At 35.4% G+C, this 15,231-nt stretch overlaps 1 protein-coding gene across 1 annotated transcript in view; it reads right to left on the reverse strand.

Moving 5' to 3' along the window:
• The window catches only part of ctnnd2a (catenin (cadherin-associated protein), delta 2a), a 452,260-nt gene that overhangs the window by 410,035 nt on the left and 26,994 nt on the right, over positions 1 to 15,231 (reverse strand). The window contains exon 2 of the mRNA XM_073830570.1: positions 9,845 to 9,978. Within this exon, the coding sequence (XP_073686671.1) occupies positions 9,845 to 9,973 (129 nt within the window). The 5' untranslated portion in view covers positions 9,974 to 9,978. The remainder of the gene's footprint in view (positions 1 to 9,844; positions 9,979 to 15,231) is intronic.

A 15,231-nucleotide genomic window follows, 5' to 3' on the forward strand; every position in this document is an offset into this window, starting at 1 on the left:
AGTGAATGGATGGACGAATGGTCAGATAGATAGACGGACGGATGGACCCATGGTCAGATGGACGGATGGATGGACGGACAGATTGATGAACGAACAGATAGATAGATGGACAGATGAACATGCGGTCGGATAGCTAGATGGCATAGACGCACAGACGGACAAATGAGATAGACAGCCAGACGGACAGCCAGATAGATGGACAGACAAGCAGTTAGATAGATGACAGATAGATAGATAATAATTTTTTGTGCCAATGCGCAATTGGTTATTATTGTGCTATGAAACCAATATGAAAGCTTAGAAAAATGGCTGTGACTTGTGGAGACGGGATTAAAGTTAAGCTCTTGCTGAACCTCAATTCAACAATAACATGGCGAAATGCTGAATAATTTCCAAACAGAGAGTCAATGACATTTAGATTCATCTGAGGAAAATACTCTCAGAATTGACTAAAGTAAGCTTTACTGGCCTCCTGCCTCTCTGCTGGTTCCAAGTCCAGATGCCCTTTAACATAAACCCTTGAGTATCAACAATGCACCATTCAATAAAGCAGAAGGACAGTCAGAACGGTTGAAGCTTCAAACTAAAAGTTTCCTCAGTCAAAATCAATCTTTTTAGGTTAGCGCTGGATGCCTTTAAGCATCTAAAAAAAAAAAAAAACATTCATCTTGGACATTCAATAGGTACAGAAATCTTTTGAAAAGGCATTGAGACCCAATTTCTAAAATATTGCTAATAGCTAATGAAATCTTTAATGTCGGTTAACGGCAAAAATAGCAAATAATGACATATTTGAAGAAGAAACACTTGCTGGAAGTCAAGATGTTCTTGATGGTGAACTTGACATTCAATTACCATGTCCTTCATCAAAAAGCCTCCTCAAGAGTGGCTGTCAGGAATGGCTCACATTCAGATCCGCAACGCCTACTTTTTGCAAAACAACCAATTATTTAATCAAATGTACTTTGTAATCTTATTGTATACCATGTTTCACTCAGAAATACACCACATTGTGAAAGAAAAAATGGGTTGTGAATATTGTTTCATGCTGATTTTAAAGCACCAATATCACAAAGCTATATGTACACTCTTAAAGGAACACTCCACTTTTTTGGAAATAGGCTAATTCTCCGACTCCCCCCGAGTTAATAAGTTGATTTTTACCATTTTATAATCCATTCAGCCGTTCTCCTGTTCTGGCGATATCACTTTTAGCATAGCTTAGCATAGATCATTGAATCCTATTAGACCAATAGCATCGCATTCAAAAATGACCAACGAGTTTTGGTATTTGTCTTATTTAAAACTTGACTCTTCTGCAGTTATATTGTGTACTAAGACCATCGGAAAATGTAAAGATGCGATTTTCTAGGCCAATAAGATTAGGAACTACACTTCCATTCCGGCGTAATAGTCAAGGAAGTTTGCTGCTGTAACATGGCCGAAGCAGGCGCATTAATATCACGCAGCACATCGCAGCACAACGTGACTAATTGCACTAAACTTAGTACACGATATAACTGCAGAAGAGTCAAGTTTTAAATAGGACAAATACCTAAACTCATTGGTTATTTTTGAACGCGATGCTATTGGTCTAATAGGATTCAATGATCTATGCTAAGCTATGCTAAAAGTGATATCGCCAGAACAGGAGAACGGCTGAATGAATTTCAAAACGGTAAAACTCAACTTATTAACTCGGGGGGAGTTGGAGAATGAGCCTATTTCCAAAAAAGTGGAGTGTTCCTTTAAAAATAAAGATTCATTATTGGTATCTACGGTTCCAAGAAGAACCTTTAACATCTATGAAATACATTCCACAAAAGGTTATTTATAGTGGAGAAAAATGGTTCTTTTAAATGTTCTTCTCACTAAAAAATGGTTCTTTTAAGTGCTGTTCACTAGTGAAATTTTTCATAGTTCCTGTGAATATTGGTGGAAATAGATGTTTTTGGCAAGTTTACACCACAGAAACTGGAAACAATTTTAGTTACAGCAATGCCTTTTACTTCAGTGTAAGGTCTAAACCAGCATACTAGGATCCACCAGTAACTTTAAATATTTTTGATGAAATCCAAGAGCTTTCTTACTTTATGTGACACTATAACCCTTTAAAAGGTTCGTTGGGGAACAAAAATGGTTCTTCTGTGGCATTGCTGCAAAAAAAAAAAAAAAAACATTTTGGAATCTATTTAAGAGTATACAGCAGTACTTTTCTACATACAATCACATGTTGTACCACTGAATCTATTATGTTTATGACTAACAAGTGTTTAACTGTATTTATTAATTACCTCTATTCTTAGCCTTCAAGTTTCTTCTCTGTAACACAATCCACAGCAGTCTCATATGAAACAAACACACTGATCACAGAAACTCTAGGCGGCGCGCCGTCTAATATCAAAATAAAAGCTTGCCTTTCATCTCAGCTTACTCACTGAGACCTGTCCCACGCATCCACTTACACCAGCTCAATTTGGTAGATGCGGCCCCTTCCCAATCAATCTCTTTGAGCGAGCCGTGGCGTCCAAACTAAGATGGCTTCATTTATAAGATCGCCTAACACTGGCAACTTGATTGGGACACACAACTGCCGCCTCCTGTTGAGATCACACACATCACTTCAAAGAAAACACACAAGACGGATGGTCATTTGCATGGCATACATATTTATGAGGCCTCCTTCTCCATCTCGCTAGACTCAATACAGATCTCCCAGGCAGCGCTGACACGAAGTCACGCGTGATACGGATCACAGGAGCCACCGAGTTGCGTCTTTTCGAGGGGCCTATATGGGTGACGTGCTGTACTAGAATGCATAACAGGGTTTACTCAAGAACACACAGAATCAGCGATCCGCCGCTGAAGTGCATTACCATTTTGATGGGTGCAGTGATGAGGATGGTGATTACAATGATGGTGCCGTTTATGGTGATTGCTCTCGGGTGTAATCCCACAGGCCCCCGCTCGATGTGCGTGAGTGGCGGGACGGGCTGGAGGTGGTTGAGAGCTATTCAGGGGTGGTGGTTGGGGATTTAGATAGGACGGGGGCGGATGGAGGTCATAACAGCGATGCGTGCATAAGATCTCATCAGTCGTTTACATCCTCCATAGCGGGATTTCCAGGCGCATATATGATTCACATTCAGTAAATTATGCAAAGACATAAATAGCATCAGTATGGGAATTTGGGAAATGCCGTGGGGTGTGTGGAAAAGCCCTGTGAAACTGTGACAAAATGATCAAAATATCTTAATCCAAGGAATTTCACATTGGTGGCCACAAAGTGGTCCTGCATTGGTAAAGTTGTTAAAACTATATATGTATGTACACTCTTAAAAATAAAGGTGCTTCACGATGCCATAGAAATAGTTCCATAAAGAACCTTTAACATCTGAAGAACCTTTCTGTTTTACATTAGGTTCTTTGTGTTGTTTTTCTTCAGATTATAAAAAGGTAAGAAAGAGATGGTTCTTTGTGGAACCAAACATGGTTCTTCTATGGCATTGCTGTGAAGAACCTTTTAAAGCAGCTTTATTTTTAAGAGTGTATGTATGTATGTATGTATGTATGTATTGAATGATTGATTGTATTATTTGTAGTAATGATACAACAATATATTAATAAATGAAAATATTGTTTAATAACATTTAATAATAAAGCAATTTAATAATAGCAATTAACACCGAACATAAGATATATTGTAGCAGAGAAAAAATGTGTAAAAATAACATTAATATTAGTGTATTATTATTATTGTATGTGTTGTAATTAACACAAAAATATTATATTATATTATATTATAAAATAAATTAATATTATAGAATAATATAATGAAAATATGAATAAATGAATATTTTAATATTATGAATACAACAATTAATCACGAAAACAATAATATGTAGAGCATAGTAATAATGATATAATATATATATATATAATAATAGCACTATTTACACAAATATTAATATTATAATATATAGAGAAAGCTGTGTAAAATAACAATAAATATAATTGTTAATAATAATAATAATAATTATTATAATTATTATTATTATTATTATTATTATTATTATTATTTATTGTTGTATTATAATAATGCTGAATATTAATATATGTGGATTAATACCAATATTATTAAAACAATATTTTAATAAATTAATCATATCATAATATTTAGTAATAAAATTACTTAACAATTATAAAAAAAAATGTATATATATATATATATATATATATATATATATATATATATATAATAGCAATAATAATAATAATTATTATTATTATTATTATTTCTGCTGTTGTTATAAACACAACAATACATTAATATAATAATATATTATATTATACTATAATGAAATATTAATCAAAGTAATATTAAAAGCACTAGTAACACAAATATTAATATTATAATCATTGGAGAAATCTGCTTAAAATAATAGTAATAATTATAATAATAATAATAATAATAATAATAATAGGTAACAACAACAATAATATTAACATGAATATTAATATTAGTGGATTATTACTAATATTATTAAAACAATATTTTAATAAATGAATCACATCATAATATTTTTTGCAATAAAATTTAACAGCTATTATTATTATAATTATAATTATTGTGGTTGCTGTTGTTAATATTAATGGATTATTATCAATAGAAATAAAACAACATTTTAATAAATTAATCATATCATAATTATATTTGTCATCAGTCTTATTTAGTAATACAATTATTTAACAACAACAACAATTATTATTGTTATTATTATTAGTTTTTGTTGTTGTTATAAACACAACAATACATTAATATAATAACAATGAAAATATTAATATATTACTGTTTTTATATTATGAATACAATAATCAATAATTAAAACAACAATATTTAGTGATAGAGCAAAGTAATAATATTAGCACTATTAACACAAATGTGACCCTGGACCACAAAACCAGTCATAAGGTTAAATTTTACAAAACTGAGATGTATACATCATATGAATACTCAATAAATAAGCTTTCTATTGATATATGGTTTGTTAGGATAGGACAATATTTGGTCGAGATACATCTATTTGAAAATCTGGAATCTGAGGGTGCAAAAAAAATCAAAATACTGAGAAAATCACCTTTAAAGTTGTCCAAATTAGGTTCTTAACAATGCATATTACTAATCAAAAATTACATTTTGATATATTTATAGTAGGAATTTTACAAAGAATCATCATGGAACATGATCTTTACTTAATTTCCTAATGATTTTTGGCATAAAAGAAAAATCAATAATTTTGACCCATACAATGTATTTTTGGCTATTGCTACAAATATACCCCAGCGACTTAAGACTGGTTTTGTGCTCCAGGGTCACAAATATTAATATTTAAAAATTATATTAGAATATATGGAGAAAGATGTGTAAAATGATAATAATAAATTGTTATTTTTTCAATATTATTTTTTATCATTGTTGATGTTAACAACAATAATGATAACATTATTATTAATATTAGTGGAAAATTATGGATATTAAAAATTATACATTTTTTAATAAATTAATCATGTAATAATATTTAGTAATAAACCGGTATATCAACAACAAAACAACAACAATAATTATAATAATTATTATTATTTATATTTGATACCAGTAAATTGAATTAACTGAAGCAATAAAAACATTTTATTAAAAACATTTATGCCTAGTTATTATATCTAACAGTACTGTGATGGTAGCTAGGAGAAAGACAAAATGTACAATAAAAAGCACACATTCATAATTTATAGTTATACATTAAAACAGATTTATGCAAGAGGGTCATCATATTAAAAGTGGGTTCAGAAAGTTTAAAAACCAATAGTGAGCAGTGTCAAGAGTTCAATGTACACTTCAGTACAGCCACTTTCTTTTAGATGTCTAGCAACAGGTACATCTAACAGTGCGCAACCTAATAGCGTCTTTACTAAAGCGTGCTTCTGTTATTCAGCTTTTTTTATTTCCAATCAAGAAGATTCAACATGAAAGGCTTTATTACAGAGGGACCAGCCCACTGATATGTGAAGGCCAAACATGTGCTGGATGTATGAAAGGAGTTGGCATAATGAGGCTTGCGCACAGCCCTGGCTTGTCTGAAATTGCAAAAAAAATAAATAAAATAACCCTCACATCCTTACGATGAAATCTCAAGGCTGCAAATAAAATGCCTTAATTGCTTGTGTGATCAGAACAGAGCAATATTTTCACTGGAAAGCTTGAAATGAATAAATTGTGCCTTTTCTTCTTGAAAAAAAAAAATGTGGGGTTTGATTTCACGGTATAAAAATGCTGTTTTCAGTGAAGGGTACTGTATTATTTCCAATCCTTTTCTCTGGTGAGGTTAGAAGTCGCTGAAAGTATTTCTGTTATGAATTAATTCATGACAAAATAATATGAGAGTTAAGTCTACAGGATTTTTGAATATTATTTCACATTCCAAGCTTAAATATGTTTTTAGTGTACTATTCAACATTAAGAACTAAAACCAATATTTTAACAAGGTGCTTTTTGGAGCTACACGGGGCTTTAGAAAGAGAAATGAGAGTCTCCAAACATTACTAGCATTGATTTACAGAGCCTCCTCACAGTGAGTGTCTCACAGACATACGCAGGTTTATTAATCAAATCTACCATGAAACCCCAGCACTGCATCGTACAGATGCTCAGTTCTGCTCGGTGAAACGCCGCATCAGCATCTCTGATTTTAATGTAGCTTTTATTAAAGCAGTACATGAAGCCATCAACATTTTGAGGCCGTGATGAGCCAGCCGTCTGTACGGCGCGCAACTCAGCAAGAACCCATTGTGTATGAATAAAAGTAATGGCTAATTTTTGTGATGGATTGGGCCGGAGTGCCACCTGCACAGTCTTCCGGGCCGTTCCAGGTGGGTTGGGAATGGCTGCCTGAACTAAATCCATCATGGGGTAAAACACAGGTGGCCTTTTAGTGCTGAGCTGGGATTTGCCAAACATGAAGAATGTAATCAAATACAAATTACACGCTATTATATGTTGCATACTGTAGTGTCAATTAAATCATTACCAAGACGGATTCCCAAGGTGTAACAGTTCCGCAGGCTCTGACTTTATGGCATTTTCCTGATTTCCCCCTCCGTCTCTCAATTTGCATTCATTGCGGTGGCTCTGGATTTTGTCCTCAGGAACATTTCCTGAGTCAAACATTCATCTTCACACACAGGCATTTTCCTCCAGCTTACTTTCTCACCCCTACTGTAATGTCCTTTTAAATATTTCAGCTTTTCTCTCCACCTTTTAGCACCTGATCTTTAAATGGTGTAATAATGTCACACCTGAGCTTTAACTCGATAACCCTCCGGCCTCTCCAAACTAGAATATGAAATATTGTATTTTATATAAATTGTTGTATTATTCTGAATTTATAGACATACTACTGAATAGTAAACTTGAATCAGCATATTAAAATGATTTCTGAAGAATTGTGTGACACTGAAGACTAGAGTAATAGCTGCTGAAAATTCAACTTTGCCATCATGGGAATAAATAATTTAAAATATATGAAAATGGAAAACACTTATTTTAAATTGTAATTAAATTTCATAATATCACTGTTTTAACTGTATTTTCACGAGCTCCCTCCCACAGATAATAAACTGAGCGAAAGGTTGTGGGTATTTGGCGTGCTGTCCAGGAGTGGTCCGAGCTCAGCACTGGCCCGACCCTATAAGCGCCCCATGGGCTGAAGGTGAGGAGACGGGGTGGAGGAGGGGCGTTGACAAGACAAGAGATGATGAAGGTAGGATTGTTGTGTTATTTATAGGGATTTTTCCTGTGCTGATTGGATAAGGAGAGTGATTGCTAAGGGTGAACTGGCCGTGTTAACTATCTGTGTGAGCTCCTCCTGAAACTTGTTAATAAAACATCACTTTGAACAAATAAATGCAGCCTTGGTGAGCATAAGAGACTTCTTTCAAAAACATTACAAAAAAAAATAGCTGCAAGCAGCGATTACCAGGTTTCAAATCCTTTTAAGGCATTGAAGTATGTAACCTCCTGAATCAATGATTTAAAAAAGCATTTTTGGCAAATCCAACTAATTTACCTTAGAAATATGATGGTTTTAACATTTATGACCGTTATAGCGCTACCTATGAACCAGTTTTCATAAACATGCTTATTTAGAATCATCTGTTGCATGAGCTCACCTGGTTTTGTGAAGTTTTGAGTTTTCTTTTAGGATTTATAGGCATTTTTGTATATCTGGACCACGCTCTGCCCCTTACAAACGTTTTGCCGTCCCATTGCGACGATGAGTCGAAAGATACGTCTTTTTGATAATTATTGATATTTACTCTTCAGGAAATCTTCCTGCACTGGTTTGGTTCCGCTCGGGTGAAAAACCTAGAACTAGTTTGCAAAAGTAGGTTTTTAAAAAAAATCCAAAGTACCCGAACATTTTCCAAAAGTGATGATCAAATCTGATTTGTATGCATTTAGTCCATTGCAAGTCACGGGTTCCAACTATATAAGACACTTGAGCTTGCGACTAATGGTTTAGAAGTTATGAATGATTTCATACTTTTGATTGCTGTAGAGCCCCCATCAGGTCGATTGGGGCGAGCCTTGGTGATGTTGTAGATGGGGTGAGTACCATAAAAAGAGGTTCATGAGATTTCATATAAAGTAAACTCTCAAACTTTGCTTCAGAATAATTTACAATTTAAGATATCTACTATTAAAGAAACATTATTTGACATTTATAAAAAGCAGTGGGAGTTAGAAGTGTTAAAGAAACCTAAATTGAGAATTTATGTGCAATTTAAGGACTGCTTTTCTACAGAGCCCTATGTGAATTGTAATATGAAAAGGAGACAGAGATCTCTGTGTGCGCAGCTCAGAGCAGGAGTGTTGCCCTTGGAGGTGGAGGTGGGTCGGTATAAAGGGGTTCCTGAGGAAGACCGGCTTTGTGCTGTCTGTGATTTGAGTTTAGTTGAGGATGAATTTCATTTTATGTTTTACTGTCCTTTGTATAATGATTTGAGAAATGTTTTGTTTGAAAAGATTCAATGTAAGAATCCTGATTTATTTTGGTTGTCTGAAGGGGATATGTTGGGCTGGTTGTTTGATAATGAGTGGTTTAGTGTCGCAACATTTGTGGAGAAAGCTTGGATTTTAAGGCAAAGAACGCTCTATCCCAAGATGTAATGATATTGTTTATAATGGTATATGGTCATCTTCTTATTTGAAATGTCAGTGTCTTATAAGCCCATGTGGGCTGGGCACAAATTCTGTGTATGACACTTAAATAAAATGAAATGAAATAAAATGAAAAACTACCATTCCTCCAAGTTTCAAGCCTCTACGACAGAGTTTGGTCTGCCCGATCTTTTTTTTTAGCTGGAGAATGCTGATCCTTGGCCCTTCTAACAACTACAATAGGGTTTCAGCACTAATAAATCCATAAATTGAGAGGGAGAAAAAGATATCATGTAAAAATGTACTATGAGCCTTTGCATTCATATTATTAATTCTAGTACACACCTGTGGACTTATAGTCAATTCCACCCAGTTGCCTTCTGACAAGCACTCAGTGTCGTACAAAATGGCCTTTCTTGTATTTATCATTCCCCTTTTAATCTTTGTCTCCCAGAGAGTGTACAGAAAAAGTCCAGCACCAGAGTTAATATGACAAATGTGTACAGATAACCGCTGTCTCCTGATAAATAATGAACAGAACTGCAAAGAATTCAACATTTCCACTAAAAAGTTCTGGCCTTGTGCCAGATGTGAATGACGTGGTACAGTAGACATTAAAAGTCTTACCTGCTCTTTCACAGAGGCCAGAATAGCAGAGGTGGTCTCAGTCTCGGATCCATCGCCATTAGAAGCATTCAGTCCTGGGCTGAGCATGGTGGCGTTCTCTGCTTCAGCAGGCTGCTCTGGAACTGGCATGACTTCTAGAGAGGAAAAATAGATTTATCAGCAACTCTTCGCCATTAGACTTTAATAAAGGATCATCAAGGTTCAGACTTGCAACCCGTTCAACCAGTAAGACCTTTGTTCATCTTCGTAACACAAATGAAGATATTGTCACTAAAATCGGGAAAGCTTTCTGACCTGCATAGACAGCAACAAAACTACTACATTCAAGGCCCATAAAGAACATCATTCGTCATTAAACTTCAACACAGGATCATCAGGGTTCAGACTTGCAACCCGTTCAACCTGTAAGACCTTTGTTCATCTTTGTAACACAAATGAAGATATTTTTGGTGAAATCCGAAAGCTTTCTGACCCTGCGCAGACAGCAAAGCAACTACTATGTTCAAAGCCCAAAATGGTAGTAAAGACATTGTTAAATTAGTCTATGTGACATCAGTGGTTCAATCATAACTTTATGAAGCTATGAGAATAATTTTTGTGAATGAAAAGACTTCATTTAACAATTTCTTCTCTTCCATGTCAGTCTTTACCACGCGTTCACGAGAGTACCACGTGTAGCCAGCGTTTCTTAAAAATTATCTTAATCTGTGTTCCAAAGATAAACGAAGGTCTTGTGAGTTTGCCGGATTCCCATTGATTTTATTTCCCCCAATGGGAACTGAAAGGGTTACCAATTAAAATGTTTTTTTTTTTTCATGTTTCTCAGAATGGCATGAAGGTGAGTTGGGTGAACTATTCCTTTAAAATGATAAATATACATTCTTTTGATCATGAGTCAGCCAGGTTTGAGGGTTTATGAATATTGAGAGTTTGCACCTCCCTGACCTCTTTGGATCTAAATAAAAAGCAATCAACACATTTTAGAGTTATAACAGTGAAATCCGCTAATAGCAGCTAGTCAGACATTTTTAGTCAAGTCTAATGCTTCAGTTATCTCATAAACCCCCACGGTCTATTTACAGTAGCAAATGAGCAGATGTCAGGATGTACAAACACATGATTGATACAACCTATAAAGAATCTGTATTGATTAGAAAGAGATTCCAAATAATAACTGAGCTGGGCATTAGCTGGACTCAGATCAAGATAAATGGTTATGTAGGACAATCTCAGGATATTTTGTCACACTCAGTGGCGGCTGCGGCCGAGCCTGCCAACTTTGTTCCCTTGTTAATAAAGATGACTAGCCTCATCTAACACGACAGCATGCCTCCGCCTGACGTTCTGGAAATCAGATTATGCCTCCTTAAACCACCATTTCCACATTGTTTACCTTCCTCCACTCTTCCTTCACACATGCTCACATAATTCACCCTGAAGCCTCTTTAAAGCACTCACAGGAATAAAGGACTTGGAAGTAAGTCAAAAGTTCAGGCAAAAGCAACCACTTGACCTATGCAACGTGCCGGGATGTCCTGTAGGTGCTACAACACTCAGCTCTGGAAGCAAATGCATAATCCAAGCTAATGTTCATATTGAAAGGACAGTTCACCTCATGTCGTTCCAATAGTCCATGTGACATCAGTGGTTCAATCATAATCATATGAAGCTACATGAATACACGCAAAGAAACACCAAAATAACGACTTTATTCAACAAAACCACTGATGTCACATGGACTATTTTAAAGATGTCCTTACTACCTTTCAGGGCCTTGAACATGCCAGTTGAGTTGCTGTGCAGGGTCAGAAAGCTCTTGTATTTCATTAAAAATATCTTAATTTGCATTCCGAAGATGAACAAAGGTCTTATGGGTTTAGAATGACATGAGGGTGAGGAATTAATAACAGAATTTTCATTTTTTGGGTGAATCCTTTACGCTGAAATAATAAGCTGAGTAGGGCTGTCGCGATAACCGCAATATCGAAATACCGCGCTATTGACGTGCATAACCGCAGAGGAATGCAACAACCGCAGCAACCGCGATATTTGCCTGTTTTCTTTTTTCCTAAGGATTTGCCCTTCTCACTTAATGCCTGTGTGCTGAATATTAAATTAGTAATAAGTTAGTAATGATAACATAATGTGTTTATTATGAGGCTCAGTAGATATGCACTTAACAAGCCTAAACAGACAGCGAATGAGAGAGAGATCGACTGAGCATGTGCGATTACCTGCGTCTGTCTTTCAGATCGAGTCAGGTATGTGAAACTAGCTTGTCATGTCCAAGGAAAGTGAAATCTGTCTTAACATCGATGCTCTGCTGGTCAGCTGAGCCTTTAAAAGTGGCGATTAAAGTTAAAATGATTTTAACATCGTGTTTCATTACGTCTCTCTTTGAATAAATAAGCGTTTTGAAGGTGTAGTTGAATGAACGGTTTAAAGACTTACTCAAAGATAGTCTCTTGCCTCCATCTTGTGGCGTAAAAATGAAACTGCAGTGACTGACAGCTCGCCTAGAACACGCAGGTGAAATCCTGACAGAAAGTCTCTTGTCCAGTCAGACTCGAGGGAGCGCGCTAACTGTTATATACACGAAGATTTCAGATGCAAAGCCTCTAAATAGGCTATGTCTGACATTTTTCTTCAAAATTTGCATTTCTTTCTTGGCTAGGTTTCTATGTAAGTACTGTTTACTTCACTTCATGTATCAACGCGATTTGGTTTCGGTTTATTGATTTCTGAATATGACCTTACATTGTAACAGCCTACACACATATATATATATATATGGCGGTAATACCGCATACCGCGCTACTGAGCCACTCAAAATTACCGCAAGGGAAATTCCTTAACCGCGACAGCCCTACTCTGAGAGTCAAAACGTAATTTCGGAATGTTCTTTGTTTCAAATCTTCAACACTCACAACTTTTAAAAACTGCTTTATATGGAGTTTACTGAAGTCTACTGAAAGTTTTTAGCAAGTTTTGTCAGCTGAACTATTGGCATGTTGTTAAACTGCAGTACAAATCCATTGAACGCACTGTACTTCTATCCCTCACAGCCTCATTTTTATTCCTGTCAGAAATTAAATATGGTGCTACCCTGACTAAGGTCTATGGTGAAGAAATATCTGCCACAACTTTTTTGCTGATTGGACGACCGAACTGACTGGCACTTCACTTCCTGCCAGCTCTCTTCAGCTGGTCAAAAGAAAGATTGGCTCAGTCTGCAGAAAGAATTGCCTTAGTCTTCAACATCGAGTACTAAAGTCAAACGTGCCCTGATGGAAGACTGGGTAAAAAGATAAATAAACAACTAAATGTGACCAGAGGGATGTTCTGTACCAGAAAAGGTTACAATGCAACAAAATGTCAGTATTTAAAAGACTAATTCTCTCATTAACTATTATTCCCACATCCCACTCTACATATAAAACTGATCTCCAAATACACTCAAAGCTCCCATTTTATTAAGATATGATATTTCTTGCTGTCCAATGACAGTACATCTACTTTGGCTTTGGGACAAAATGGAGTGGGTCTTAAAATAGAGCCAAAATACAGTCGTACAGTTTTTGTTGGAAAGGGCTCAAATACATAAAAAAATGCTGAAAAACTGAAAAAAATTGTGGGACCTGAAGGATTTTTCTGAAGAACAACGGGCAGTTTAATTGTTCAGAACAAACAAGGAACTCATGAACAACTATCACTAAACAAACAAAACAAAATAAAAAAAAAAAACAGTATTAAGAATCAAGCGTATGTAAACCTTTGAACAGGGCCATTTTTCTTAAATCCAACTATTATTTTGTCCTTTGGACAATATGTGCATTTCTTTTATATGTGCATATATCTTTACTAAATAAAAAATAACATGCATTTTGTATGATCCCTCTTATTTTGGTATTAACATTTTGCAGATTCTGCAAGCTAGGTGTATGTACATTTTTGACCTCAACTGTAGGGTAATTTCAGGGTAATTTTAGAAGCCTAAAAGCTCCAGCCTCCATTCATTGTATTTTTATGTAAAACAGCAATTCAATATATCTTGTTTTATGTCAACAAAACACATTTATACAGGTTTGTAATGACATCAGGCTGAGCAAATGATTCGTTTCTGAATGAACTATTGCTTTAACACAAGTACTTTTGAGCTGAAGTTTCTCCTTCTCCCTGCTGTCTAGCTGTTTTTGACACCTCCTTCTCCATCTTGGCTCAGCAGATTTTTTTCCATGCAAACAAATGTGCTGCTGGGTAATGCGTTGTCGCATTTTTCAATGATACAGCTCATTTGAATCACTGTGGTTTGCCCTTGTAAAGGTAATGCTACCATCTTCTAAACCCTAGGTACAGTATAAGAGTGGGCAGTCGCTTTGGAGTGGATTGCCCTGTGTCAACCTTACTCTGTAAACAGTTCTCTCTTCTCATACATTAAGCACTAAAACGTATTTTATCCAATTAGACCTCACTCTAAAAGGTCATTTCTGAGTGTAAACACAGGATAAAAGATACAAATGATCTATTGAAACACTTACAGCCCTGGTGTGGTTTCTTTAAAGCAATCTGATCTAATAATCGTTTATTCAGCTAAACACACAAGCACACGTTTTTGTATTTATACTTAAAATAGAAATGTTTTGTTAAAATACTTTCTCTAACCTCATTTGAGTGTTCAGAGACAAATAGCTGATTGTTGCTAAGGACCAGCATAAACCAGCAAAGGACTAGCATAAACCAGCATACCAGCATCAAAATCTACCTAACCAGCATTTGCTGGTTTTTTCAACAGGGTTGTAACTGGCACATGGAGTTCTGTTTGTGTAACGTAGGCTATAGAGTCACTGACTATGTAAAATGTTCCAAATCAGACATTTATAGGCTAGTATTGCATTTAAGATACCTTAAAGGGTAGCTGCCTACAGTGCTTTGCAAAAGTATTCATATCCCTTCATTTTTTTTCATTTTGCTATGTTGCTGCCTTATGTTAAACTGCTTTAAATTGCCTTTTTCCACATCAATCTGCACTCCATACACCATAATGGCAAAGCAAAACACAAGTTTTTAACATCTTTGCAAATTCATTAAAAATCAAAAACCTGAATGATTCCATTGCATAAGAATTCATACCCTTATCTGGGACAGTTGAAATTTAGATCAGGAGCATTCATATTGCTTGTAGATGTTGCTACACTTCCAGAAAAGTTAACCTGTGGCAAATTCAATTGAATGGTTATGATTTGAAAAGGCACACATGTCTTAATAAAAAAGGTTTAACAGCTGAAAATGCATATCAGAGCAAAAACCAGACCCTGAGGTAAAGCCGTGGCCTAATGGTTAGAGAGTCGGACTTGTAACCCAAAGGTTGCGGGTTCGAGTCTCAGGTC

The sequence above is a fragment of the Garra rufa genome, chromosome 24 (genome assembly GCF_049309525.1).
Source record: "Garra rufa chromosome 24, GarRuf1.0, whole genome shotgun sequence".
NCBI classification, from domain to species: domain Eukaryota; kingdom Metazoa; phylum Chordata; class Actinopteri; order Cypriniformes; family Cyprinidae; genus Garra; species Garra rufa.